This window comes from Leucopleurus acutus (genome assembly GCF_964270905.1).
Source record: "Leucopleurus acutus genome assembly, chromosome: 2".
Lineage (NCBI taxonomy): Eukaryota > Metazoa > Chordata > Mammalia > Artiodactyla > Delphinidae > Leucopleurus > Leucopleurus acutus.
In genome coordinates this window covers 5,512,828-5,538,092 of record NC_139143.1, presented here as the reverse complement: position 1 = coordinate 5,538,092, position 25,265 = coordinate 5,512,828, and the positions used below count along the sequence as shown (strand labels likewise).

At 38.8% G+C, this 25,265-nt stretch overlaps 1 protein-coding gene across 1 annotated transcript in view; it reads left to right on the top strand.

Moving 5' to 3' along the window:
- The window catches only part of CRB1 (crumbs cell polarity complex component 1), a gene marked incomplete at both ends in the record, with an annotated part of 267,126 nt that overhangs the window by 194,198 nt on the left and 47,663 nt on the right, over nt 1-25,265 (top strand). Inside the window, one exon of the mRNA XM_082865367.1 lies at nt 20,620-21,576. Within this exon, the coding sequence (XP_082721493.1) occupies nt 20,620-21,576 (957 nt within the window). The remainder of the gene's footprint in view (nt 1-20,619; nt 21,577-25,265) is intronic.

The following is a 25,265-nucleotide window of genomic DNA, read 5'->3' as shown; positions in this document are numbered from 1 at the left end:
TCAGAAATATATTACACATTTTCTTGCATTTCTGGGTGGAAAAGTTTGCATGCACTTACGTATTTTATTGATGACTTTTGTTATTGATTTATGTTATGTCATTGTCCTATGCGATGAGGCCTTAAGATAGATATTGATTTTGTTCCTATTTTCAATGTCTCCCAAGTGCTATACTATCCTATATTATTTTATGCCAACTCATTGTATTATTTTCCTTGGAGGCAGCATGACTTAGAAGAAAAGAAAAAGGCTCATCTCAGGAGTTAGGCACATTGGGGCACCAGTCACACCTTGGCTCAGTTTCATCATCTGTGAAATGAAGGTAGCAACACACTCTGTCGTTAACTGAAATAATTAAATGTCCACATAGCTGAGACCCTTCACACAGTGCCTGCAACAGATCTTGGGCTCCACCTACTCACATGCACTGTCCAGCTCTCAACTGTCATATCTCTTGTTGCTAAAAATATACATGGTAGCTTCCCCCTTTTCTTTTCCTGGATACTGGATAATCAAGCTTATTTTAATTGTGTCTAAAATAATAATAAATGGTGAACAAGAGCTTGAGGACATAGTTAATAAATTTGCAATCTCTGTTTTCAAACATAGACGCTTTTAGAATGTATCTTCATGATTATGTTCTGGATGGTTGAGATCACTTCCAGTGACCTCTGGAAACGTGGAATTTAACTGTAATCAACTCAGAGTAAATGATGGATACCGAAAAACCTAACTACCTTCTTGAGCAAATAAAAATGGAGGTAGGAGATTTTGGCAAGACAAGCAGTGCTGGATAAGCCCCTAGCAGGACCTGGACCTACAAGCTTAGAACAACTGTCTCATGGATTCCTTGTAGCAGCCTTCTAAGGAACATACTGCTCTCTCTTTTGTACAGATTTTAAAAGCTGTGACAAGGATATGAAGATGTTGGAGCTTATTATATTCAGCATGTTCTCTGCCTATATTATTTCCTTAGCAGTGATGCACATAGCACGTCTTTTACTTAGAAATGATGAAAGAATCTCAGGGCTAAAAAAATCATTAGAGGCCATTGAACTCTATAGCCCATCTTTTCTTTAATTTCCTGTATAACATCCATGCTGAATGGCAATCCTTTCTAAATGTGCACGTCTTCAAGGTCAGGAAACTTCCTGTCTTTCAAGACAGCTGATTCTATGCTTTGCAGCATCTATTACTGTGTGGTGAGCATGAATATAACATCCTATGGCATCTTACCATTGGTGCCACTTTTCCCTAGTAGGACCAAACAAAAAATATCATGGGATGGACTTTCAGCTCCATGCAGACCCTTCTGATGTGCCCTAGTACCTGCTTTTCTCTGGGTTCAATATCCTCATTTTCTTCAAGAATTTCTCTAGTGACATGATTTCAATTGTAATATATTACAATTATAATAGCTTTCCTTACTGGATTTGTGCATGTTTCAACTTTTCCCATTAAAGGATTCGAAACAACAAAAATATTTTGAGATCAAATCTGGAATTTGAGAGGGATTATCATTTTCTTTCCCTAGATACTATCATTCCCTGTGAAAGCCCCAAAACCACATAAAATTTTGGAAGCTACATCACCATGGATCCATACTTCAAAGATAACTTGGGATAATATATATGAAAGTAAACCATAAACTATAATACACTCTATAAACATTAATAATAATTATTATTGGTTGTTATTAAGTTTATTATCAGTTGAAGCTCCTATGTCTTCAACTGATAAACTATGTCTCCTCCAATTTTGTGGCTGCTTAATCTCAAGTGAAAAGAGTTAAACTCTTCTCCTCAGCTCATAGGAAACTGTCTTGTCTGGTTTGCATGGGAATCTTGGCTTGCCTGTTTTATTTCTATTCTCTTCTATTCCTTCCTCTATCCGCTGTTCATTTTTTTCTTCCCTCCTTCTGGAAATCTCAGTAATATATTAGACATATAGACATTAATTTGCATGTATTCACGTAATGTTTTCTAAATCTGCATGTATTGTGTTAAAATCCTCATTTTCTTTCTCTCTCTCTTTTTTTTTTTTTTGGTCAAGCGCCATGTTATTTAGCTCTATCTGTGTTGCTGGGTTTACATCTGTTTCTAACTGTAATACACATTTTCAGGCTATACATCCCACTGTTTTCTTTAATCCTCATTCTCATGTCCTATCCAGTTTTTTATGCACTCTTCTCAGGCTTGTTTAAATTTTAATAAAATTTAAGGTAAGGAGAAAATGTACAAGTTTACATTTTTCTTTGATAGAGTTCCTTTTAGAGTACATTATTCTTGTCTATACAGATCTTTCTTGATCCTGATAAGTGTAACATCTTCAGTTAGGATGCTTTTGGATAAAAAGAAAATACACACCTGATAATGAATTATAAATACAGGAAAGTCTATTATTTTTAGGAAAATTTAGGATTCACATTCTCAGTATCCTGCCATGTGTTTTGAACGTATCTCCCATGGCTGTATCATGTTTAATGCAGTTCCGGGAACACATCTGTACAAGACGATGTCAGATTAAAGGGGCATGTCTTTTCATATTAGCAAGGAAAGCCCTTCCCAGAGTCCCCCTAGCAGAGCTCCCTCAGGTCCTGTTGCCCAGGACTGGGTCACATGCCCATGACCCAGCTGTAAAGGAGGATGTGAAAAAATATATTTGTCATCTGCATCATTTATGGTTGTGTCACTGAACCCAGGTTCTGCTGCTGGCCACTCATAAGCCAATAATTCGAGAGGCAAGTGTCAGTAGAAAGGAAAGTTGCTTAAATCAGAAAAGCCAGCAATCTGGGGAGAAGGTGGACTCGTGTCTAGAGACCAACTCTGAAGATTCTGCTCAGCCATGATGGTTTTTTTTTAATTAGTTTTCATAGGAACATAGTTGATTTACAATGTTGTGTTAGTTTCAGGTGTGCAGCAAAGTGAATCAGTTATACATATACATACATCCACTCTTCTTTAGATTCTATTCCCATATAGGTCATTACAGAGTATTGAGTAGAGCTCCCTGTGCTATAAAGTAGGTCCTGATTAGTTATCTATTTTACATATAGTAGTATGTATATGTCAATCCCAATCTACCAATGTATCCCTCCCATCTTCTTTCCCCCTTGGTAACCATAAGTTTGTTTTCTACATCTGTGACTCTATTTCTGTTTTGTAAATAGGTTCATTTGTACCATTTTGTTAAGATTCCACATATAAGCAATATCATATGATATTTGTCTTTCTCCATCTGACTTACTTCACTCAGTATGACAATCTTTAGGCCCATCCATGTTGTTGCAAATGGCATTATTTTGTTCTTTTTTATGGTTGAGTAATATTCCATTGTATATATGTATCACATCTTCTTTATCCATTCCTCTGTTGATAGACATTTAGGTTGCTTCCCTCTCCTAGCTATTGTAAATAGTGCTGCAATGAACATTGCGGTACATGTATCTTTTCAAATTACGGTTTTCTCCAGATATATGCCCAGGAGTGGGATTGCCGGATTATACAGTAGCTCTATTTTTAGTTTTTTAAGGAAACTCCGTACTGTTCTCCGTAGTGGCTGTATAAATGTACATTCCCACCACAGTGTAGGAAGGTTCCATTTTCTCCACACCTTCTCCAGCATTTATTGTTTGTAGATTTTTTGATCATGGCCATTCTGACTGGTGTGAGGTGATACCTCATTGTAGTTTTGATTTGCATTTCTCTAATAATTAGTGATGTTGAGCATCTTTTCATGTTCATCTCGGCTACCTGTATGTATTCTTTGGAGAAATGTCTATTTAGATCTTCTGCCCATTTTTCGATTAGGTTGTTTGTTTTTTCGATATTGAGCTGCATGAGCTGTTTGTATATTTTGGAGATTAATCCCTTGTTGGTTGCTTCATTTGCAAATATTTTCTCCCATTTTGTGGGTTGTCTTTTCGTTTTGTTTATGGTTTCCTTTGCTGTACAAAAGCTTTTAAGGTTAATTAGGTCCCATTTTTTATTTTTGTTTTTATTTTCATTACTCTAGGAGGTAGATCAAAAGAGATATTGCTGCGATTTATGTCAGAGAGTGTTCTGCCTATGTTTTCCTCTAAGAGTTTTATAGTGTCTGGCCTTACATTTAGGTCTTTAATCCATTTTGAGTTTATTTTTGTGTATGGTGTTGGAGAATGTTCTAATTTCATTCCTTTACATGTAGCTGTCCAGCTTTCCCAGCACCACTTATTGAAGAGACTGTCTTTTTCTCCACTGTATATTCTTGCTTCATTTGTCATAGATTAGGTGACCACAGGTGCGTGGGTTTATCTTTCTATCCAGGAACTTTCTATCCTGTTCTCTTGATCTATATTTCTGTTTTTGTGCCAGTACAAAAATAGATGACTGTAGCTTTGTAGTATAGTCTGAAGTCAGGGAGCCAGATTCCTCCAGCTCCAGTTTTCTTTCTCCAGATTGCTTTGGCTATTTGGGGTCTTTTGTGTTCCCATACAAATTGTAAAATTTTTTGTTCCAATTCTGTGAAAAATGCCACTGGTAATTTGATAGGGATTGCATTGAATCTGTAGATTGCTTTGTGTAGTATAGTCATTTCCACAATGTTGATTCTTCCAGTCCAAGAACCTGGTCTATCTATCTGTTTGTGTCATCTTTGATTTCTTTCATTAGCATCTTACAGTTTTCTGAGTACAGGTCTTTTGCCTCCTTAGGTAGGTTTATTCCTAGGTATTTTATTCTTTTTGATGTGATGGTAAATGGAATTGTTTCCTTAATTTCTCTTTCTGATCTTTCATTGTTAATGTATAGGAATGCAAGTGATTTCTGTGCATTAATTTTGTATCCTGCTACTTTGCCAAATTCATTGATAAGCTCTAGTAGTTTTCTGGTAGCACCTTAGGATTTTCTATGTATAGTATCATGTCATCTGCAAACAGTGACAATTTTACTTCTTCTTTTCCTATTTGGATTCCTTTTATTTATTTTTCTTCTCTGATTGCCATGGCTAGGACTTCCAAAACTATGTTGAATAAAAGTGGTGAGAGTGGACATCCTTGTCTTGTTCCTGATCTTAGTGGAAATGCTTTCAGCTTTTCACCATTGAGAATGATGTTGGCTGTGGGTTTGTCATATATTGCCTTTATTATGTTGAGTTATGTTCCCTCTTTGCTCACTTTCTGGAGCGTTTTTATCATGAATGGATGTTGAATTTTGTCAAAAGCTTTTTCTGTATCTACTGAGATGATCATATGGTTTTTATTCTTCAGTTTGTTAATGTGGTGTATCACATTGATTGATTTGCATATATTGAATAATCATTGCATCCCTGGGATAAATCCCACTTGGTCATGGTGTATGATCCTTTTCATGTGTTGTCGGATTCATTTTGCTAGTATTTTGTTGAGGATTTTTGTGTCTATGTTCATCAGTGATATCAGCCTGTAATTTTCTTTTTTTGTGATATCTCTACCTGGTTTTGGTATCAGGGTGATGATGGCCTCCTGGAATGAGCTTGGGAGTGTTCCTGCCTCTGCAATTTTTTGGAAGAGTTTGAGAAGGATAGGTGTTAGCTCTTCTCTAAATGTTTGATAGAGTTCACTTGTGACACAATCTGGTCCTGGACTTTTGTCTGCTGGAAGCTTTTTAATCACATTTTCAATTTCAGTACTAGTGATAGGTCTGTTCATATTTTCTATTTCTTCCTTATTCAGTCTTGGAAAGTTGTACCTTTCTAGGAATTTGCCCACTTCTTCTAGGTTGTCCATTTTATTGGCATATAGTTGCTTGTAGTAGTCTCTTACGAACCTTTGTATTTCTGTGGTGTCAGTTGTAACTTCTTTTTTATTTCTAACTTTATTTATTTGAGTCTTCTCCCTCTTTTTCTTGTTGAGTCTGACTAAAGGTTTATCAATTTTGTTTATCTACTCAAAGAACCAGCTTTTAGTTTCATTGATCTTTGCTCTTGTTTTCTTCGTGTCTATTTCATTTATTTCTTCTCTGAGCCCTGATGGTTTGTAAAAGGAAAAATGGTGAGGGGGAGTGAAGAATCTCAGTGAATCATCAAGGCAGGAGTTTGGGTTTTGCGTCATTCTCCATCAAGTGACGGCTGGGTGACTCTCTCTTCAGATGTTATCTTGCCCATGTGACCAGCCTGCAGGAGTCCTTAGGGCCTCTTGGGGGTAGAGAGCTAATCATTCTTTAACTATTTAATTCTTCATTCTTACTTCTTTTTATCTCGGAAAAGAATCAACAAGTTAGACAAGGCATGGTGTGCAGTCAGGAGAGTATAAGTCAAAAGTTAGTTTCAATTGCTTAGTAATCTCATTCCTATAGTTAGATTTTTAAGGTTAGAGGGGGACAGAAATGGGTAAACAGGAAAGGGGGAAAAGATCTGCTTTCAGTGGAGGCATGTTCTCCCCATAGGAAGGTGGGTGGGATGAGTTGGGGAAGTGACTGCTGGGTTGAACCATCATTTCTGCTTCAGAGCAGTCATTGTCTTTAACAAGTTCATGTTGCCTGCAAATTTGGTAAGCCTTCTACATTTTTATCCAAGTCATTTATGCTCAAGTTCACCTATTCATTACACACACACACACACACACACACACACACACACACACACACACTCTCACACTACTGAAACTGTTTTAAAATACTACTATGCCCCAAGCAATTATAGTTCCCATTTTGTTCACACAAAATAACTGTTTAATAGGCTTTATTATGTCCACTTTATAGATAAACTTCAACTTAAAAAAAAATAGCTACTCGCCTGGGTTCTCCTAGCCTAGTATCAAAGTTGGCATTTGAAAATCAATTTTCAAGGCTCCTGTTCCCTGTTTATTCTACTTCATTATCCTGGCTCCCTGATGATTGCTGGAAACGTCTCTCTGAGCTGATCCATTGATCGGAACTCTGAATATGTTGCTTGTCTTCCCCACCCCATTCTCACCTCTAGCCCCCATGGCCTAGCTTTGTCCTGCAGTCCCCAAGGCCCCCATCTGCCCAGCTCTCCCTAGGGCTGTAAACTTGGCCAACCTGTGTACCCTGTGAAGCAGAACCCAGGCTCCTTTTACCCACCATCCTATTTCCAGCACTGCTAAAAGGTTGAATGAATAATAGATGAATGGAGCACATTCGTCCAGCACAGGTCACAGGTAAAAGGTGAACCAATGACAAACAAGTGAAGAAGTACACTACTGCAAGGATGCCGGCTTTGTCTCTTTCCTGCCTCCCTCACCACCTGGTTTCCACCACAGCTTACCAGGCTTAGATCCATGGCAGACTTTTAAGGCTTGGTGATGTCTCACCCTGTACTGCCCAAGTAAAACGTCTGCACATCCTCAGGTCTGCCTCTCAGAAAATGTTAAAAAACAAATGTCAAGCACCAGTTACCCTAAGTACATCCCAAACACCTTGCCTACTCAAATTGTTCTGTTGTACAAAATCAAATACCATTGTATTTAAGACGAGTAGAGCATGGTTATTTTTTCATAGAGAGTGGAATTTAAGCCTGAGAGCATTGCACAAATAACTCTTTTGCCACAGTCTGTTAAGTCTAATGGAAACCCCTGCTGTTTTCTTGATTTCTCTTTTCCAATTTCATGCATAGATATTCAATGGATTTGAAGTTGCCATGAATTTCTTAACTGCTATTCAAAAGCAAAACAGAACAAAAAAAGAGTAAAAACAAAACCAAAAAACAGCATTTCTGTTGTGAAGAAAAGTATAAAACCAAGCTCTAATTTTCCATGATAGAAGTTACCAAAAATGGCAATCTGTCCGTACAGTCCCCCAAAACTCATTTTTCTGTGATAAAAGTGTCAATGTTCACTCTTGTGACTTAAAAAGGGGAGGCCCCAGGTGTAAGTAGGGACTAAGAATGTCACAAGTCTGCTTGGTAAGCAGCACAAACGGGTCTTACACTAAGCCCCACGGATCTGGCACCCAAACTAAGTCCTCACAACTCTCTGCCTGAAGGAAGAAGGTGACACACTTTTGGAAATGGAAGAAAATCATCAGAAACTGGTCCTGTCAACCTAGTAGGTGTTTGGATGGATATCTCTTTTTCTACAGAAAAATGTTTGGAGCCAGGACACAAGGTTTTCACATTTTAATGGTGGTGCTCATAGGTAACTCACTCTTTTCTTATTACTTGTATAAGGTAATTGGTACCATTGTTAGAGTTTTTAAGATGTTTATTTAGCAACTACTATTAATGCTATATTAGATATTATTATCAACTGAAAATTAGAAGTTTTGAGGAACAGAAAGTAATGAATAAAGAAAATACTTATGCAAGGAGTCCTTGGACTTTAATTTTTTCTTGATTTCAATTTATTAAAATAAAAAAACCTAAGTCAATTAAAATAGAGAAAGATGAAACATATGTGTATATAAGTTTTTTCAGAAATAATATTCTGATAACTTCATTAACCATGACTTTCAGTAAAGTGGGAATATAGCAAGGTCATTTTAATAGCCCATGATATTTATATTAAACATAAAGTCTATGTCCTTTTTATCCATTAATATAATTTATTCTGATGTAAATATGGGATATTCCAGGTATAGGACTTTTCCCTATCCTGATTATTTTTTGAAATACAATCTTATCATAGAATCATATATGAATATAAAAGAATTTTAGAAAAATAAAAGGAGTGACCCTTTTGAATTAAATGAATTGACTTCACATAAACAAAATAACAGTCAGCTTCAAGCAGTTCACCTCGTACTATAAATACATGGACATAAATAACCAATTCATTGTCAACTAAAATACCCAGTTAAGAAGACTGAATGACACAGGTAATCCCACAAATATTGCCTAATCCTTTTAACTTGATTGACAGCAGCTCTTCTTTGCTGAGCCAGTCAAATAGCCAATAAAAGAAGTTTCAGTCTTTCTTCCTACTTTAGTTTTCCGGGTCCATCAAATAAATATGTCTAACCTTATTTTATGTTGGAGATATCAATAGAACAGATTTTAAACAAAGTAAAAGCATAAATTACTGTGTATCATTCTACTTTTAATATCTAATTCTTCTTATTTTCTTCAGACTGTTGACCTAAATTCGGGCTTTCTCTCCTTACTTTTTTTTTTCCTCCATGAAGGTAAAATTTAAAACTAGTTTCTCTGTTTATATTTAAAGAAAATACATAATCAAGTGATTGATAGTTATGTTGTGAAAGATTAAATATATAAATTTTAGGAATTACAAGATAAAATACAGTAAGCAAACGTAAAGAAAGTGTCACCCTCTGTACTTATTTGCTGACCAATGATAAATGAAAGGGTACTGTAAATTATAAAGGAATAAATGTCTGATACTAGGCCCTCATAATCTTAGGTGTGGACAATTTTAACAACTGTCTAGCATGTTCCTGTCTCTGGTTTCTTCCCACTTCACTCTGTTACAGATCCCTGGGGGACTGGTCTTTACAAGAAACCACTTTGGTCTTCCATCCAACAACTACCAGCTTATTCCCCACTGCCTTCCAAAAATAAATAAGTAAACAAATTAATTTTTAAAAAATAATTAAAAACTCCCTAAATTCCAGACCTTCTTCACTCTGGCTACATGTAGTCTTTCTGACTTGCTTTTCCTATGTAAATCCTCCATCCCAGCTAGATTGCCAAACGCACTGTCACCTCAAAATGGCGTATGGTTTTCCATGAAAGAGTTTTTGTGTATTCAGTTACTTCTGCCGATCTTTGTCATACTTGAAAAACCTATCTAAAATCCTATCACTACAAAATCTTCCCAGCCCAGCCCAGCCTGAAGAGCTCTCTCTCCAGAGCAGCTGTTGTTCATACAATTCACTTGGAATTCATTATACACTGTTCAGTGTTCTCTTCAGTGTTGTCTTGATTTACACTATCATTTAACATTTGACAAATTTGTCTTGCTTTCCCATTAAACTCACTGAGGGCAAGGACCAGTTTTTATTCCATGTTATCCACAGTATTCTATACATGGTAGATATGTAATCAACATTTGTTTATTGATGTAATTTAAAATTTTGAGTTTTCTTAAGATTTGTGATGATCTCTCATTCAGTGCTTTTTCTTTAAAACTTGGCTAAATCTTCTCTAATGTTCCCTGAGTTTGATCCTTACATATTTTCCATACACTCATTGAGAACCTGCCGTATGCAGTGCATTTTCCGTATTTTCAATGTATTTCTGTATTGCCGTTATGCTGTAAGCATATTGAGGTCAGGTCTGTCTCTTCTGCTTTGCGTATCTTACAATTCTCAGTGAGGGTCGTGTACAGAGTAGGGGTTTTGTAAATTTAAGAAAACAGTAAATTAAAGTTTCAACTAAGAGGTCAAAATATGGTTGCTGTCAGGAACCAAAGTGAATTATGAGAGACTATAGTGCAGAATGTCAAAATCAAGACAGATGACAGACTTCAGGCTTTTGAAATGTTTGCTCATTTCAAGTGTATGTGAAAACTCTTGAGAGGCAGTTTTGTGTTTTTTTTTTTAATAGTTAATTTTTTAATTTATTTTTGGCTGTGTTGGGTCTTCGTTGCTGTGAGCGGGCTTTCTCTAGTTGTGGCGAGCGGGGGCTACTCTTCGTTGCAGTGCACAGGCCTCTCCTCACGGTGGCTTCTCTTGTTGTGGAGCACGGGCTCAAGGCGCGCGGCCTTAGTAGTTGTGGCACGTGGGCTCAGCAGTCATGGCTTGCGGGCTCTAGGGTACAGGCTCAGTAGCTGTGGCGCACGGGCTTAGTTGATCCGCGGCATGTGAGGTCTTCCCGGACCAGGGATCAAACCCGTGTCCCCTGCATTGGCAGGCGGATTCCTATCTCCTGCACCACCAGGGAAGCCCTTGAGAGGCAGTTTGAAGGAATGAGTCTGTGCAGAGTTTTCTCTGGAGACTTGCTGCTGTGCCAAGCTGTAGCCCAGCCCTCAAGTGTAGGGTTGGGAGCTACATTGTAACCCCAATGAGTGGGAACAGCTTCAGTGAGACTCCAGTCTCACCCAAATTGGGGGAGAGAGGGGAAGGGCAACTTAGACTAGATTCTCCACCGACCTGAGGAATATAAAAGGTTTTTAAGGAAGTTTATTGTACTTAAGAGTCTGTACCATTTGTGTGAGAGGAACCCAAAGAGGGTTCACATTTGTTTTAAAGCTTATACCCCTTAACCATTCACAACTCTGCAACTTTTATTTTATCTTAGAAAGAGATGTCAATATAGACATATTTCAGGGTTAATAAAATTAACTTATCACAAAGATTTTTTTACAAATGGAGCTGTAAGGTTATATTTGAAAATAACCCTCTTAAAACCAGCCAACATCCTTACAACAAACTTTTGCTGCTGTAACTGCTAGAATTACCAAAAAAAACATAGTTTCATCTTTGTACATCTGAGGGATCTGACCTGAGACCATACTTCCTCTCCCCCACTCCCACCCTTTAAAGAAATATTTGTTTTTCTCTAGAATGATTCTAAAATAGTGTCTGCACTTTTCCTAACATCTTTATTGGAGTATGATTACTTTACAATGTTGTGTTAGTTTCTGCTGTATAACAAAGTGAATCAGTTATACATATACATATATCCCCATATCTCCTACCTCTTGTGTCTCCCTCCCACCCTCCCTATCCCACTCCTCTAGGTGGTCACAAAGCATCAAGCTGATCACCCTGTGCTATGTGGCTGCTTCCCACTAGCTATCTGTTTTACATTTGGCAGTGTATATATGTCCATGCCACTCTCTCACTTCATCCCAGCTTACCCTTCCCCCTCCCCATGTCCTCAAGTCCATTCTCTACATCTGCGTCTTTATTCCTGTCCCGCCCCTAGGTCTTCAGAACAATCTTTTTTTTAGCATACTTTTTTTTTTTCTCTTTCTGACTTACTTCACTCTGTATGTCAGACTCTAGGTCCATTAACCTCACTAAAAGTAACTCAATTCCGTTTCATTTTATGGCTGAGTAATATTCCATCTTCTTTATCCATTCATCTGTCGATGGACACTTAGGGTGCTTCCATGTCCTGGCCATTGTAAATAGTGCTGCAGTGAACATTGTAGTACATAACTCTTGGAATTATGATTTTCTCAGGGTAAATGCCCAGTAGTGGGATTGCTTGGTCATATGATAGTTCTATTTATAGTTTTTTAAGGAACCTCCGTACCGTTCTCTATAGTGGCTGTATCAACTTACATTCCCACCAACAGTGCAAGAGGGTTCCCCTTTTCTCCACACCCTCTCCAGCATTTACTGTTTGTAGATTTTTTGATGATGGCCATTCTGACTAGTGTGAGGTGATACCTCATTGTAGTTTTGATTTGCATTTCTCTAATGATTAGTGATTTTGAGCATCCTTTCATGTGTTTGTTGGCAATCTGTATATCTTCTTTGGAGAAATGTCTGTTTAGGTCTTCTGCCCATTTTTGGATTGGGTTGTTTGTTTTTCTGATATTGAGCTGCATGAGCTGCTTGTATATTTTGGAGATTAATCCTTTGTCAGTTGCTTTGCTTGCAAATATTTTCTCCCCTTCTGAGGGTTGTCTTTTCATTTTGTTAATGGTTTCCTTTGCTGTGCAAAAACTTACAAGTTTCATTAGGTCCCATTTGTTTATTTTTGTTTTTATTTCCTTTTCTCTAGGAGGTGGGTCAAAAAGGATCTTGCTGTGATTTATGTCATAGAGTGTTCTGCCTATGTTTTCCTCCAAGAGTTTTATAGTGTCTGGCCTTACATTTAGGTCTTTAACCATTTTGAGTTTGTGTATGGTGTTGGAGAATGTTCTAATTTCATTCTTTTACATGTAGCTGTCCAGTTTTCCCAGCACCACTTATTGAAGAGACTGTCTTTTTGTCCATTGTATATTCTTGCCTCGTTTATCAAAGATGTGATGACCATATGTGCGTGGGTTTATACTGGGCTTTCTATCCTGTTCCACTGATCTATATTTCTGTTTTTGTGCCAGTACTATACTGTCTTGATTACTGTAGCTTTGTAGTATAGTCTGAAATCAGGGAGCCTGATTCCTCCAGCTCCGTTTTTCTTTCTCAAGATTGCTTTCGCTATTCGGGGTCTTTTGTGTTCCCATACATATTGTGACATTTTTTGTTCTAGTTCTGTGAAAAATGCCATTGGTGGTTTGATAGGGATTGCACTGAATCTGTAGATTGCTATGGGTAATATAGTCATTTTCACAGTGTTGATTCTTCCATCCAAGAACATGGTATATCTCTCCATCTGTTTGTATCATCTTTAATTTCTTTCATCAGCGTCTTGTAGTTTTCTGCATACAGGTCTTTTGTCTCCTTAGGTAGGTTTATTCCTAGGTATATTATTCTTTTTGTTGCAATGGCAAATGGGAGTGTTTCCTTAATTTCTCTTTCAGATTCTTCATCATTAGGGTATAGGAGTGCAAGAGATTTCTGTGCATTCATTTTGTATCCTGCTACTTTACCAAATTCATTGATTAGCTCTAGTGGTTTTCTGGTAGCATCTTTAGGATACTCTACGTATAGTATCATGTCATCTGCAAACAGTGACAGCTTTACTTCTTCTTTTCCAATTTGGATTCCTTTTATTTCTTTTTCTTCTCTGACTGCTGTGTCTAAAACTTCCAAAACTATGTTGAATAATAGTAGTGAGAGTGGGCAACCTTGTCTTGTTCCTGATCTTAGTGGAAATGGTTTCAGTTTTTCACCATTGGGAACAATGTTGGCTGTGGGTTTGTCATATATGGCTTTTATTATGTTGAGGTAAGTTCCCTCTGTGCCTACTTTCTGGAGAGTTTTTGTCTTAAATGGGTGTGGAATTTTATCAAAAGCTTTTTCTGCATCTATGGAGATGATTATATGGTTTTTCTCCTTCAGTTTGTTAATATCGTGTGTCACATTGATTGATTTGCGTATATTGAAGAATGCTTGCATTCCTGGGATCAACCCCACTTGATCATGGTGTATGATCCTTTTAATGTGCTGCTGGTTTCTGTTTGCTAGTATTTTGTTGAGGATTTTTGCATCTATATTCATCAATGATATTGGCCTGTAGTTTTCTTTTTTTGTAACATCCCTCTCTGGTTTTGGTATCAGGGTGATGGTGGCCTTATAGAATGAGTTTGGGAGTGTTCCTCCCTCTCCTATATTTTGAAAGAGTTTGAGAAGGGTAGGTGTTTGCTCTTCTCTAAATGTTTGATAGAATTCGCCTGTGAAGCCATCTGGTCCTGGGCTTTTGTTTGTTGGAAGATTTTTAATCACAGTCTCAATTTCAGTGCTTGTGATTCGTCTTTATATTTTCTGTTTCTTCCTGGTTCAGTCTCGGAAGGTTTTGCCTTTCTAAGAATGTGTCCATTTCTTCCAGGTCGTCCACTTTATTGGCATAGAGTTGCTTGTAGTAATGTCTCATGATCCTTTGTATTTCTGCAATGTCAGTTGTTACTTCTCCTTTTACATTTCTAATTCTGTTGATTTGAGTCTTCTCCCTCTTTTTCTTGATGAGTCTGGCTAATGGTTTATCAATTTTGTTTATCTTCTCAAAGAACCAGCTTTTAGTTTCATGGATCTTTGCTATTGTTTCCTTCATTTCTTTTTCACTTATTTCTGATCTGATCTTTATGATTTCTTTCCTTCTGCTAATGTTGGTGGTCTTCATGTTCTTCTTTTCTAATTGCTTTAGGTGTAAGGTTAGGTTGTTTATTTGAGATTTTTCTTGTTTCTTGAGGTAGGATTGTATTGCTATAGACTTCCCTCTTAGAACTGCTTTTGCTTCATCCCATAGGTTTTGGGCTGTTGTGTTTTCATTGTCCTTTGTTTCTAGGTTTTTTTGATTTCCTCTTTGATTTCTTCAGTGATCTCTTGGTTATTTAGTAGCGTATTGTTTAGCCTCCATGTGTTTGTATTTTTTACAGTTTTTTTCTTGTAATTGATATCTAGTCTCACAGCATTGTGGTCAGAAAAGATACTTGGTACAACTTAAATTTTCTTAAATTAACAAGGCTTGATTTGTGACCTAAGGTATGATCTGTCCTGGAGAATGTTCCATGAGCACTTGAGAAGAAAGTGTAATCTACTGTTTTTGGATGGAATGTCCTATAAATATCAATTAAGTCCATCTCATTTAATGTATCATTTAAAGCTTGTGTTTCCTTATTTGTTTTCATTTTTGTTGACCCATCCATTGGTGAAAGTGGGGTGTTAAAGTCCCCTACTATTATTGTGTTGCCATCCATTTCCCCTCTTATGGCTGTTAGCATTTGCCTTATGTATTGAGATGCTCCTATGTTGGGTGCATAAATATTTACAATTGTTATATCTTCTTGCATTGATCCCTTGATCATTATGTTGTGTCCTTCTTTTTGTCTTCTAATAGTCTTTATTTTAAAGTCTATTTTTTCTGATATGAGAATTGCTATTCCAGCTTTCTTTTGATTTCCATTTGTATGCAATATCTTTTTCCATCCACTCACTTTCAGTCTGTATGTGTCCCTAGGTCTGAAGTGGGTCTCTTATAGACAGCATGTATATGGGTCTTGTTTTTGTATCTATTCAGCCAGTTTATGTCTTTTGGTTGGAGCATTTAATCCATTTACATTTAAGGTAATTATCAGTGTGTATGTTCCTATTACGATTTTCTTAATTATTTTGGGTTTCTTATTGTAGGTCTTCTCCTTCTCTTGTGTTTCCCACTAGAGAATTCCTTTAGCATTTGTTGTAAAGCTGGTTTGGTAGTGCTGAATTCTCTTAGCTTTTGCTTGTCTGTAAAGGTTTTAATTTCTCCAGTGAATCTGAAGAAGATCCTTGCTGGGTAGAGTAATCTTGGTTGTAGGTTTTTCCCTGTCATTGCTTTAAATATGTCCTGCCACTCCCTTCTGGCTTGCAGAGTTTCTGCTGCAAGGTCAGCTGTTACCCTTATGAAGATTTCCTTTTATGTTATTTGTTGCTTTTCCCTTGCTGCTTTTAATATTTTTTCTTTGTGTTTAATTTTTGATAGTTTGATTAATATGTGTCTTGGTGTGTTTCTCCTTGGATTTATCCTGTATGGGACTCTCTGTGCTTCCTGGACTTGATTGACTATTTCCTTTCCCATATTAGGGAAGTTTTCAACTATAATCTCTTCAAATATTTTCTCAGTCCCTTTCTTTTTCTCTTCTTCTTCTGGGATCCCTCTAATTTGAATGTTGGTAGGTTTAATGTTGTCCCAGAGGTCTCTGAGACTGTCCTCATTTCTTTTCATTCTTTTTTCTTTATTCTGCACTGCAGTAGTTATATCCATTATTTTATCTCCAGGTCACGTATCCTTTCTTCTGCCTCAGTTATTCTGCTATTGTGTCCTTCTAGAGAATTTTTAATTTAATTTATTGTGTTGTTCATCATTGTTTGTTTGCTCTTTAGTTCTTCTAGGTCCTTGTTAAATGTTTCTTGTGTTTTCTCCATTCTATTTCCGAGATGTTGGATCATCCCTACTATCATTACTCTGAATTCTTTTTCAGGTAGAATGCCTGTTTCCTCTCATTTGTTTGGTCTGGTGGGTTTTTACCTTGCTCCTTCATCTGCTGCATATTTCTCTGTCTTCTCGTTTTGCTTAACTTACTGTGTTTGGGGTGTCCTTTTCACAGGCTGCAGGTTCGTAGTTCCCATTTTTTTTGGTGTCTGTCCTCAGTGTGTAATTTTGGTTCAGTGGGTTGCGTAGGCGTCCTGGTGGAGGGAACTGGTGCCTGTGTTCTGGTAGATGAGTCTGGATCTTGTCTTTCTGGTGGGCAGGACCACGTCCAGTGGTGTGTTTTGGGGTGTCTGTGATCTTGGCATGGTTTTAGGCAGCCTTTCTGCTAATGGGTGGGGTTGTGTTCCTGTCTTACTAGTTGTTTGGCATCAGGTGTCCAGCACTGGAGCTTGCTGGTCGTTGAGTGGAGCTGGGTTTTAGTGTTGAGATGGAGATCTCTGGAAGAGCTCTCGCTGATTGATATTACGTGGGGCCAGGAGGTCTCTAGTGGACCAATGTCCTGAACTCAGCTCTCCCACCTCAGAGGCTCAGGCCTGACACCCAGCCGGAGCACCAAGACCCTGTCAGCCACACAGCTTTTGGGAAATCTGAGGTCTTCTGCCAGCATTCAGTAGGTGTTCTGTAGGAGTTGTTCCACATGTAGGTGTATTTTTGATGTATTTGTGGGGAGGAAGGTGATCTCCACGTCTTACTCCTCTGCCATCTTAAAGGTCCTCTATCTGTCTGCATATTTTAAGAAAATGCTAGAGACATTATATGTATGCCATTACAAAAGTATTAGGAGGCCTATGTATTCTACTGTTTACCATTGCATTAAGCTGCACAAAGTTTATGCATTTTTTAATGCATTTTTCTCTTCTTTTAAGCTCAGTATTCTTGTGAGCTAACATTTCCTGAATGGTTTCTTCTCTGCTCCCTCCCTCTCCCCTTTTCTTCTCTTTTTTTTTTTTTTTCCTTTCATCTTTCCTTCTCTTTCTTTTTCAGAAACCACCTTATCTATTTTTAGGTGTTTCAAATTCTTAAAATGTGAACTGTTGGGTGGTCTGAAATTTGGCCCTCTAATGACTCGGGGCTTTCATGGCCTGCACATGATTTTATTTCATCAGAACTTCATGTATTTGGACAGTAATAAACAACACATAGTCTAAGCAGTTCTGAAAACTCTTTTCAAAAAAAAAAAAAGATGAAAGGTTGTGACTGCTCACCTGGGGCAGCAGGAAAGAGAGAGAAAGAAGGGGAATTGCTGCTGGACTGGGCTGGGCTGGGCTGTGCTGGGCTGGTCAACAACCATGCTCCCCTCCACCTGCAGGGCAGAGGCCCGTGGACCTGGGGTCCTTGGGGAGTCACGGGAGGAGTGTCAGTCAGTGGTCAGTGTAAAACGGGTCCTGGTCCCCCTCAGAAGGCACAGGAAGAACAACAGACAGAGTTGGTGATGTCAAGTAAACCTTAGGAAGCCAATGAGGAAGGGGCTGGGGGAGGGACAACGTGAGAACAAGGCCTTGTGGCTGGAGTCTCAGCTGGAGCGATGGACCAGGGGGCTCCAAGGACCCCACAAAAAGCCCCGGGATAAAAGTCACCTTGAAACACCTGCCAGTCTCAGAGAGAGTGGAGCCATCTAACACCGGCACCAGTCAGGGGAAACTTTCTGAACTCTTCTGACACTCAGGCAGAAGTCTGGAGGTGGGGAGGGGAGGGCAAAAAGAAGGGGGCACCCTTCCTGATCCTTTTTCAAGACAGCCTGAAGTCGACCTAACAGACAAAGAAAAAAGATTCAATTCCAAAGTGCACTGAAACTTACATTTCTTATGACTGGCCATCCTACTCATTATAGGTCTTTAAAATGTGATCTTAAGACTTATTAATCAAGGCTGAACAGAAAAGACTTGGGGTCTGTAGGGGATTTTATCCCCCATTAAATATGTTTAAAGGCACAATGGGTGGGAAAAAAGAGTTTTTCTTCAATTATAGCTCATGAGCTGTTCAGCATTCCTCTTAATTAAATGCTTATGGATTGATTATTTTGTGTTTTCAAAATCCTGTGGAAATCAAATTTAAGTAAACTATCTTCTAATAACAAAAGTTTGAACTTTTCGTAAGTTCAGTTAAATGAAACTTGCATTCTAACATTCCTTTAAAATATAGCCTGTAATTTCTGTGTCAGTTCTGTTACCTATGAGGATGATTATAGATCACATAAATCAGTTTGATTTAGTTTTATTTTTTCTACTCATCCAGCTTTTTATAACACACATATGCACAGCACTGTGCAGGGACTGTGGGAGACTCTAAGATTGTAACACGTTCCCTCCTTTCACAGAGCTTGAAATACTTTTGGATTAACAAAGATTGTATGAAAGTAATCCAAGTAAAGTAAAATATAAGTACGGGAGGGTCCAATCAAGGGTCTAAATATATGGTACATAAATGGCTGTGGGCAAAAATTTAACCACTGTGCCACCAGGTAAATTTATCTCAAAATAGACACAAAAAGAGCACTTTGGGCTCTGGAGTAGATGAGGTTAAATGCAGTATAAAAATTTTAATCACCTTACAAAGGTCATCATTAATCAATTCATACAAAAATTAATTACCTAGTGCCAAACGTGAGCCAGGCATCGTGCTGTGCTTTAGACATACGTTGGTAAATCAAACAGCTTCCCTTCCCTCGTGAAGAGCATGATCTAATGAGATTCCAGCCTAATATGCTGTCCAAGTCAATCTCTCATTATGTAAAGTTATGCAATTTGTGGGTCATTCCGTATGCCCACACTTTCTAAATAGTCTCTCTCAATGATGACAGTGCTATTTGATTTTGTCATGCGAGGGTAATTTCTTTGGTTATTACTTTTTAATTACAGCCAACACTTACTGAGAAGTCACTTATATATCAAGCAATGTTATGAGCATCTTATGTGTCTTTACTCACTTAACCTTTAAAAAGCCCTGTGATACAGATACTATTTTTAACCCCATTTTATAGATCAGAAGACCTAGACACAAAAAATAAATGTAACCTGCTCACTGCCTAGCTGGGATTCAGATCCAACATTATCAATATAGGAGCCTTTGATTAAATTTAAGAAGCACACACTTAGGCCTGGAGTTAAATGGGAAAATAGGACAGACATGTTAGTAATAACAAAAAACAAGAATGCACTAAGTTATCAATTAAAAAACAGAAAGTGTCAGATTGGATTTTAAAAACCAGACTGTAGAAGTGCTTTGGAGTTTAGACGTCAATCTTTCTAAGCCTCAGTGTTGTCTGTGAAAGAGAGCTAAGTCTATCTGCCTTGAAAACCTCAGGAGATTGCTGTAAACACAAACACATAACGTGGATGATGGTGCTGTCGAAGCCACAGAGTCCCATACATGTGTCAGTTTTTGTTAACACTATTTGTTCATTTGAACTTCGTTAAGAAGCAATAGCCATCACTCTTAAAAAGTGTTATAGTTCTTTTTGTTACCTGGATTAAATGAATTCTAACAATTCTCTAATTAGATACCTTTTTTTGACTTAGAACCAGGAAAAAGAGTAAAAGAAAGTAAAGAAACTAGAAACCGGAACTTGTTATTGGATAGATTTCATGGTTTATACTAGACTTGTGGAGAGGAGGTTATGGGACCTTCCATTCTCCTCAGAAGCCCTCCACAGAGAGATTTGTCTGGACTGTCTGTGTGTCTAGGGATTACGGGGAGGTACAAAAAATGGAGAAGGCAGATCGCTGTTTCCAAGTAGAATAGAGTGAAATTAGCAGCCCAGGGCAAGATAAACAATATCTGGGAACTAAGTCCCCAAGTAAATAATTTGTGTCTAGCATTGTTCCCAATAGCTATCTAACTCTCTCTCTTTTAAAATAATTTTTATGATATTCAGTGTCACATATATATCTGACAATGATAGTTTGAGTCAACCACTCTTTTTGGCAAATAACCTATTTCTAGAGGGAGAATTCAAGGTTCACCATGACTGCACTTCTGTGCACCATACGTGCAGAATGATGGAATTGGTATCAGCTCCTCAGTCTCTAGTCACATTTCGCTCTGTTACACTCCTACACCTGAGCTGGTTCTGCACCTCCAAAAGATTATACATGAAGATTATGTGAAAGTTCTATTTTTGATCTGAATATATGTAATTTCAATCTATTCTTTATCACTGAACAGGGGTCCACTGTGAAGAGGACGTCGATGAGTGCTCTTCAAGCCCTTGCCAAAACGGTGGTACCTGTGAGAACTTGCCTGGGACTTACACTTGCCGTTGCCCATTTGATAACCACTCTGGAGCATTTTACGGAGGAAGGAACTGTTCTGATTTGCTCCTCAGCTGTACTGATCACCCATGTCTAAATAATGGAACATGCGTCCCTCACCTCCGCAATGGCCAGCATGGATTCGGCTGCCTGTGTCCCTCTGGCTATACTGGGTCACGGTGTGAAACGGTCACCACACTTTCTTTTGAGGGTGATGGCTTCCTGTGGGTCCCAAGTGGCTCAGTGACAGCCAAGGACTCCGGTTGTACAATAGCCCTCAGGTTTCAGACTGTCCAGCCAGTGGCACTTCTACTCTTCCGAGGTGACAGGGACGTGTTTGTGGTACTGGAGCTGCTCAGTGGCTATGTCCACTTATCAGTTCAAGTCAGGGATCAGCCAAAGGTGGTCCTGTTCATCTCCCACAGCACCAGCGATGGGGCGTGGCATGCGGTGGAGGTGACATTTGCAGAGGCTGTGACCCTTGCCTTACTTGACGAGTCTTGCCTGGGAACATGCATCACGAGAGCTCCTTCTCCATTTGGAAGCGATGGGTCAACATGTGCTTTACAAAACTCCTTTTTGGGGGGTTTACCAGAGGGAACAGCCCACAGTGGTGTTGCTCTGCTTAACATCTATAATAGACCATCCATACCTTCGCTTGTGGGCTGCCTCCAAGATGTTCAACTTGACTCGAATCCCATCACCCTGGAGAACATCTCGTCCGGCTGGTCATTAAATGTCAAGGCAGGCTGCACGAGAAAGGACTGGTGTGAGAGCCAACCCTGTCACAACAGAGGACGCTGCCTCAACTTGTGGCTTAGTTACCAGTGTGATTGCTACCGGCCCTACCGAGGCCGGAGCTGTCACAGAGGTGAGAGGGGCAGGGCGCCAGGAAGGCTGTGCCTCAGAGCAGAGCTGGTACAAAACAGCCAGGCCGTTCCTGCTGGTTATGAATCATCAGGAGCCCTCAGGACTCTGCGGCTGGCTGCCCACTGACAGGAAAAGGAAGAGGCTGATGATGTACCTTAATTAAATCTGAGTGGATGCATAGGACACCAGGGTTTCACTCATGCAGAGAAGTGAAAACTAAGCCCATAGCTCCCATCCAAATGGGTTTACATCTTGGTGTTTACAAAATGCTATTACAATTTTACCATTTGTTGTGTATCAGAAATTTATTGCAAATCTTATTTGAAAGAGGAGTAATCTTTTTGGAAAAACAGGACCGTTAGACATGAAACTAGTCAATGCCAAATTCTAGCACAATGCCGCGTGCATAGTAGACTCTCAGTACGTAGTTACTTCCTTGCCCTCCTCTCTATGCAGTTCACACTAGCTCCAAAATCATGCTTAAGTTTAGCACGTTTACAAACCACCAATTTTATGCAAAGGTGTATTTTCCAGAGTTGCATTGGAGAAAACAGGTATTTTACCTACGTGTCCTAAGAAAAAAAAGAAAGAAAAAAGTTTAAAAAAAGTAACAAACTGAAACTTGGTAGATGCCGTAAACTAATTGATCTAATTTCTCTAGCAAATCAGTTTGAAATGCACTTCAAAATCCTTACTTCCGACATTGTTGCAAAGACTGCTGTTGATAGTGATCAATACATACCTGTTTCTTTTTATTATTCTCTTGCATTGCAAATGTTGGAAAGGTAATTGCAACAGACTGCTTTGAAGTGCAGCTGTAATTTACCCCAAGATTTGAGAGTAACGTGAAATAGGACAACATCTGGTAAATAGTCTTCTTTGCTTTATATGAAGTAAAATTGAAACCAGTCTTGGTCTATACCCTACTCCGTGTATGAAGGGCTAAGAATTATTAGAAGCTATTCACGGGTCTCCCCCTGGCCACGATATTCATTACAAATCACGGACCTGCTTGACTGTGAGGCCTGGCGTCTACTAGCTCTATGTAATATTTTAAAGGGAATGGCAAGTTGTTTTGTGATATTTTTAAAGGAGAAAAGGGGAGATTATGCTGAAGCAATGTTCACTTTTTGAAGAAAAATTTAATTGACCTAAGGCAATATTTTTACTACATATACAAAATAACAAACAGATGCTGACTCATTTTGACCAGCTTCCAAGTGCAGTGACCCATGAGGTTAATACTTGACTGTGGGGATGCTAACTGTCCTGGTAAATAGATTCAAGGGATGCCAATCCAGTGGATTCTGGTTTTCTTTAATTTATTTTTTCCAACTTGGAAAATCACAGAGTCTTTAAGCCCAGTTCCTGAATTGGTTAGCTGTCCCCTCTCTTCCTCCAGTTTCCTTTTCCCCCGGCTGCCCCCCACCCCTCCACTATTTTGAAACTGTTTAATCCTCATGAAAATGCTTAGCTTCAGAAGATATCTTTTTAGGGAGTAAGTTCTGTAAAATCGTCCCTTTCTGAAAATTCTTGGTATAATTTTAAGAAAAGTTACATTTCTCATATCACCTCTTAGTCATAAATTTAAAGTATTTTGTATTTGCTATCATCTTTGAGGAATGTTTGCTGGGGAGTTTATTCCCATCACAAAAGATGCTTACAAGCTGTAAGGACAACCTGGAATCTTCCTGTCATTGTACATAGATGTTCAGGAGGAGATGGGCTAAAAAGTACAAGGCAAAAACTTCACCCAATTCATGATCCTGGCTCAGCGTTTCCCAAACATGGTACCCATTGCAAGGAACAAGGAGACTGGATGGAGGATTTGGCTGGCTGACGAAACATGACAGACAGACGGGCTTCCTATATTTTAAAGTTGATTTTTTAAAAATGATCAAGTGTCTCAATAAGAAGAGTTCAGAAAAGAGTTTCTCAAAGCTTAGTTCCCAGAGCTGTCTGCAGGGTCGTCGCGGTGTATCTTATCGCCCTGGCTGTGTCCAGGAACGTGGAGCTTCCAGGATACTGTTCAGGATAAAGGTATCACCGACCTCGTCCCTTCTAGAGAATATTTGATTAAGAGAGGCAATTGACATATGTTTTATCTTCAGTCGTACATCTAAACTTCGACACTCTTATCTGCTTGGAATTAGAGTTTCTTAGATATAGAAGGAGCTTCACTCCATGACTGAATTTTTTACACTGTTGTGCACCCAAGTGTAGTGGCCCAAACCTCTGCTTACACACCTTCAGGAATGGGAAACTCACTCACACTCCATCTTCCCAGAAATCCCCTAGAAGTTGTCTTTTTTGTACTAAAATAATATATGATGACCTATAGCTTCCATTCATTGGCAGCATTGTAACTCTTGAAGCCAATGTCAACCTTACTTGCATGTCTTCTTCTTGAGAACACAAATATTTGAAGAAAAGTGTCTTGTACCATCCAAGCCATCACTCCTATCATGCTAAACACACCCAGTTTCTTCTAATGTTTTCCACCTGACATCATTTTCAGACACTCCATCAGCTGCTTGCTTGCTCTGGAATAAATCTGCTTATCTGGCTCCTAGATGTGCCTGACAGTGCAGAGTGACACAGGACTGTAACCTTCTTGTTCCAGAGAATGTTCTTCTGTTCTGCAGCCTAATGTCCCATTGACCTTTGGGCAGCCACATTCTATGACTGGTTCACTTTGAGCTGTTCTCCCTCTTGGTGCCACAGATTTCTGCTTTTTCCACCCTAAACCAATGAAGTACACTTAGACCCAAGTGGCTTTTATTTATTCTAAATAAATTTCTTCTTGTTGTAGTCCATCAATCATTACAACTTGGTTATTTCTTATCCCTATTTGTCATCCCTCTTCATGACACATCGACAACACATATGAGAATCATTCTTTCCGTGTCCACAGACAAGTCATATATGGCGTCAGGTGTTTCTAAAATCATGTAGTAAATCATGTGCTCTGACTACTTGCTTGTGATTTCTGAAGAATAGGACTGCTGGAGAGTCAAGCTTCTGAGAAAAAGAAACAGCTCTGTGTTCTGTCTGTCTTTTCATCTGGATCCACAAAGTGATGCTGCAGGCGTCCCAGGATGACCAGCGGGGACCACCCCTGAGGCAGAGCAATTCTGTGTGTATTCCCAAACCTCGGGAACTTCAAGAGCCACATTTTCTTATTGAGCATTTTATCTCATATGAAAGTGCTGCCGTGCATTCAGAGATGTTAGCCTCTTCAAACGGATTGTTACATCTAACAATGCACTTTGAAAGCTACCTGTAGTTGCCTGGAGCAGGTGGTCTCCAAATGCAGATTCAAAATGTAACGTTCCTGTCGAAAATCAAGGCAGAATTCTGAAAATGCAGACTTTTATGCAGAAGGTCTTCAAACACAGATGGTTACCTAAGCAAGCTTCACTATAATTCAGCTAAAATAAAATATGTCCCACCTTTGCTCAAACTTCAGTGGAACCATATGACAACATTTAAACATGCTGGAATGTGCTTTTTTTCTGGTTAGGATTGGGATGTGAAGACTTGAAGATAGCAATATGTTTAAGACAATGCTCTTGTCAAGTTCATCAGTGATTTCCAGATTGCAAGATTCAGTGGTCATTTTTCAGTCCTCATCTGCCTTGACCTCTCAGCAACAGTTACCACAGTTGAATACGCCCTCTTCCTGAAAAC